Consider the following 3,905-nt stretch of genomic DNA (forward strand, 5'->3'; position numbering starts at 1 on the left):
TTCTCCTAGGGAATGTGTTTTAGTGCAATCCCTGTATGACAGATCACAAAATGTGGAGATGCAGGACTCATCTGACATTTCCTGGATCATACAATACTGAAAATATATACTCAAAGGACTTATACCAAGGAATGAAATAGAGACTTTCACTTAAGCAAATCACACCTTCTGGCTCATCCTCTATTCCCCCTTCTGGAATACAGGAAAAAATGGTGAAGAAGAACAAAGTTAAAGTTAAACTTAGAAATAATTGGCCACAAAAGTGTATGTACGTATTCATATATACACTTTTGTATGTATGAGTACGTACATATGTATGAATACAGAGTATGAATACAGCACATGTGCCACAGGAAACAGATTTTAACAAGGTGAGCAGAATTCACCCAGAGATTCTCCATCAGTGACATTGATTCAGGCACCAGTTAGCTCAATTCAGTATAACTGTGCAGGAGAACTTGCCAGTTATATGATTATGCTCAGATTTCAAAACTCTCCAATCCTTTTTTAGGTTTTTGACGTTTCCTTACTTTTGTGTAGAGCTACTGTTATGCTTGGGTCCTAAAGCCCAAAACCTTGGCAAGTCAAAGGAAACCTTTAAGTTTTCAACTTCCTTGCAGTCCACAAAGCTTTTATGTGAAAGTTCATAAGAACTGGAATGGGATTCACACAACATAGTTGACCGGATTGCACGACAGATTGTCTTTATTCAAAATGCCTTTTTTTTTTTTTTTTGTTCAACAAATGAACAGAACTGACGAGGTAAAATCCTTTTGGATACATTGTCTCCCCAATACACTTTAAACCATATTTAGTTTATCACCATGTTACTCTTTTTTAAAATTATTTTTATTCTCTTTTCATTAAAAAAAAACAAAACTACAGTCTGACGTCATAGCTGACATTCTGTCTAAAGTAAACTTAGGCCTACTTGCACTTATTCACACAAATCGAAGGACTATCTGTTTAAAATTAAACAAATACTATCATATCATGTTTGAAATATAAAACTTTTAACCCCCTTTAATAATTCTAAAGAGCTGTTGTGTTATTTTAATCTTTCTGACATGAAAAGCAATGTTATCTATTAGTGCTGGATGATAAAATATAGATATATAGAATATATATATAACACAGCTAAGTCTTGGTTTTAATGTGCAAAGGAAAAAAGGTAGGGTATCATTAGGTTAGAGCAATTCTGGGGTTTTAAAAATTAACGTCCGAATAACATTCAATCATACAAACTCATTAACATTAATAAATTAAAAAAATCAAAAGGATCGCTGTTGACCTTTAGCCAAAAGGGCAGTTAAAAGTTTGACACATATACAAGTTGTACAAGTTTTGGGCCAATCTGAGCCCCAAGTGCAGAAAGCAAGGAAAGAAAGTTTTCTGTAAAGACTGTGAGTTTTTTTGGATTTTGGATTCTAAGGTTTTGGTGTCCCCCCCCCCCACCTCCCCACCCGAAGAGTCTCAGAGTCTTTGCCCAGGTGGAAGAGATTCCCCAGGGCATCTTTCCACGCTCAAGTGGCTTTTCGGTTAGGCGGATTGTTTGTTTCTGGAGTTCGGTATGGTACATGCACAACGATCGGCTTCCGATTTCTTCCTTTGGCCAGTCTCGCTGGCTCCATACAGATTCCAGTCGCCTGCAATGTGTGGGACTGCCAGTGGGAGTTTGGTTTGTGTGTTACATGGCTGTAGCGTGCGCTGAAGAATAGGGGTCTATTCCAGTCTTGGTCATGCCCGGGAATAATATGTAGGCAACAGGAGGCTGCAAACTGGACGCAGACCAAGCCGAACAGTTACAAGGCACCACGTAGCCTGGGTTGGTTGGCGACGGGTGAGTGTGGGTGTGCTGGCTCGGGCAACTCAAGGTGCCAAAAGCCCCATTCTGGTATCCCAAGGTTGAGGCGTAGGGCAGAGTGCTGGTAGCTAAGGTGTGGGGCACCTCGGTCATCTTCTGGATGGCGCTGGAGCTGAACTGGCTGGGGTCAAGTAAAGAGTAAGGTGCGGAGGTGGGGGGCAGGAAGGCCCTCGCCTTCTCCGGGGAGCCGAGCAGAGAGTCTGTGGCTGCCACGGGGAGCCCTGCCGCCTTGAGGGGGTCGGTATCCCCGAGGTAAGGCAAAGGGAAGACATACCTGTCCTTCTTGAGCAAGTTCTTAGGCTTGCGGCGGGGCCGGTACTTGTAGTCGGGGTGCTCCTTCATGTGCTGGGCGCGCAGCCTCTTGGCTTCGTCTATGTAAGGGCGTTTCTCGGCCTCGGACAGCAGCTTCCACTCGGCCCCGAGGCGCTTACTAATCTCCGAATTGTGCATTTTAGGGTTCTCCTGGGCCATCTTCCGACGCTGTCCCCGGGACCAAACCATGAAGGCGTTCATGGGGCGCTTGATGTGGTCCGAAGGCTTGGACATGGTGCTGCGCGGACCGTCTGGCGCCTCCAAGAGCAGCCGTCGCCCGCCGGTACGCCGTACGCTCGCCGGCTCCGCTTCCCCGCCTGCCTTCCAGCCAAGGCCGCCGCCGCCGCCTCCCTCTCAGCTGATCATACCAGTTCTCCCAGCAATCCAGTCCCCGCCGACGTGCCCCGAGGGACGGCGAGCCTACGACGGAGGCGGGCAGGAACGGAGTGGCCGGGCCTCGCCCGGTGTGGCGCGCTGTCCCGAGGCTCTGGCTGGGGATCCCTTCGGAGTTACAGGAGCTCAGGTGCCGCGACGGCGGGGCGCGAGAAGGCAAAGCGGAGGACGCCAAGTGGAAGCCGAAAGGCGAAAGGCTGGGAAGGCGAGCCTGCTTCGGACGGCGCGCAAGCTGACAAGAGCTGCAAGCGGGGCGGTGACTCTCTCCCCACCCGGTGGGCCAATCAGCGGCCGGGAAGCGGGAGCTGGAGGGAAAGGGAGACCCTCGGAAAGGCGAGGAGCGAAAAAGAGGCGGGGAAGGGAGGGAGGGAATCGGGGGGCGAAGGGAGAAGAAATCACTAAAGACTCGGGATTAAAGGAGCCGCTTTTGTTCGACGGCGCACTAATAGCGGCAGCCAATAAAACGCCTCACGCCCCTTCGTTTGGGGGCGGAGAAGAGGGGGGGGGGGGGAAACGCCGGGGCTGCGAGTGGGGGCGGAGGGAGACGAAAGGGCTGGATTCTAATCCTCTCTTTTCTTGCGGAGGGAGTGGGGGGGAGAGGGAGAGAGAGAGAGCAAGCGAGCCACTTTATCAATGGGGGCAGCGCAAGAGTCAAGGGCAAAGGCGCACCGCTTTTCCTCCCCGTCTTCTTTCTCTGGGCTGAAAGGATGGGGGGTGGGGGTGGGGGGGGGGAAGGGGAGGCTGAGTGCCTGTCAACTGGCCGACGACAGGAAGCACGCGGGGCGTCGAAAGTGAGAGCGAACCAGCTTTCTCCTTCCTTCCCTCCCTTCTCTCCCTCTCTCTCCCGGAGAGTTTGGGCCGAACGGAACCTGGCGAACGTTATAGACCGGGCTGGCTGGGCTGGGTGGGAAGCAAACGCGGTTCCTCTTCCTTCCGAGAGCTCTGACAAACGGCAAGAGGAGAGAGAACGGAGGTTATTATTTCTCCTCCTCCTCCTCCTCCTCCTCCCGCTTCTTCCGAAGAATTTGCTACAACGGAGGGCCAAGAAGGGAACCCATAAGAAATCCCGTCCCGGCTCAAAGGAAGGCTGGGAAAATGATGAAGATGCTTCCGCGGCGGCTTTCTCTAAGTTGTCCCCATTTCAAGAGCTAACCCTTTTCCCCCCACCCCCTCCGTCCTGAGGTTTTATTGTTATTTTCAAGCTATTAAAGATCGGCTTCTAAGAAAACGAAATACCCATAGGAGCCCTTTCTCCCTTCCACGCCTGTTTTCTTTGAATAATTGCTGCCTAACGCAAAATGCCCTTTGGGCTTGGGGGAAAATATTTATTAAATGG

At 50.2% G+C, this 3,905-nt stretch overlaps 1 protein-coding gene across 1 annotated transcript; it reads right to left on the minus strand.

The window, feature by feature from the left end:
• Positions 1-1,687: 1,687 nt before the first annotated feature.
• SOX14 (SRY-box transcription factor 14) lies at positions 1,688-2,410 on the minus strand. Its single transcript, XM_070945763.1, has one exon. The coding sequence runs from the start codon at positions 2,408-2,410 to the stop codon at positions 1,688-1,690; it is 723 nt and encodes a 240-aa protein (XP_070801864.1).
• Positions 2,411-3,905: the final 1,495 nt, after the last annotated feature.

Source organism: Pituophis catenifer, unplaced genomic scaffold (genome assembly GCF_029215685.1).
Source record: "Pituophis catenifer annectens isolate HBS135680 unplaced genomic scaffold, rPitCat1.0.hap2 SCAF_6, whole genome shotgun sequence".
NCBI classification, from domain to species: Eukaryota; Metazoa; Chordata; class Lepidosauria; order Squamata; family Colubridae; genus Pituophis; species Pituophis catenifer.

Excerpts from the sequence above, each read along its gene's own strand:
- SOX14 (XM_070945763.1), bottom strand. The coding sequence starts at position 2,410 with ATGTCCAAGCCTTCGGACCACATCAAGCGCCCCATGAACGCCTTCATG.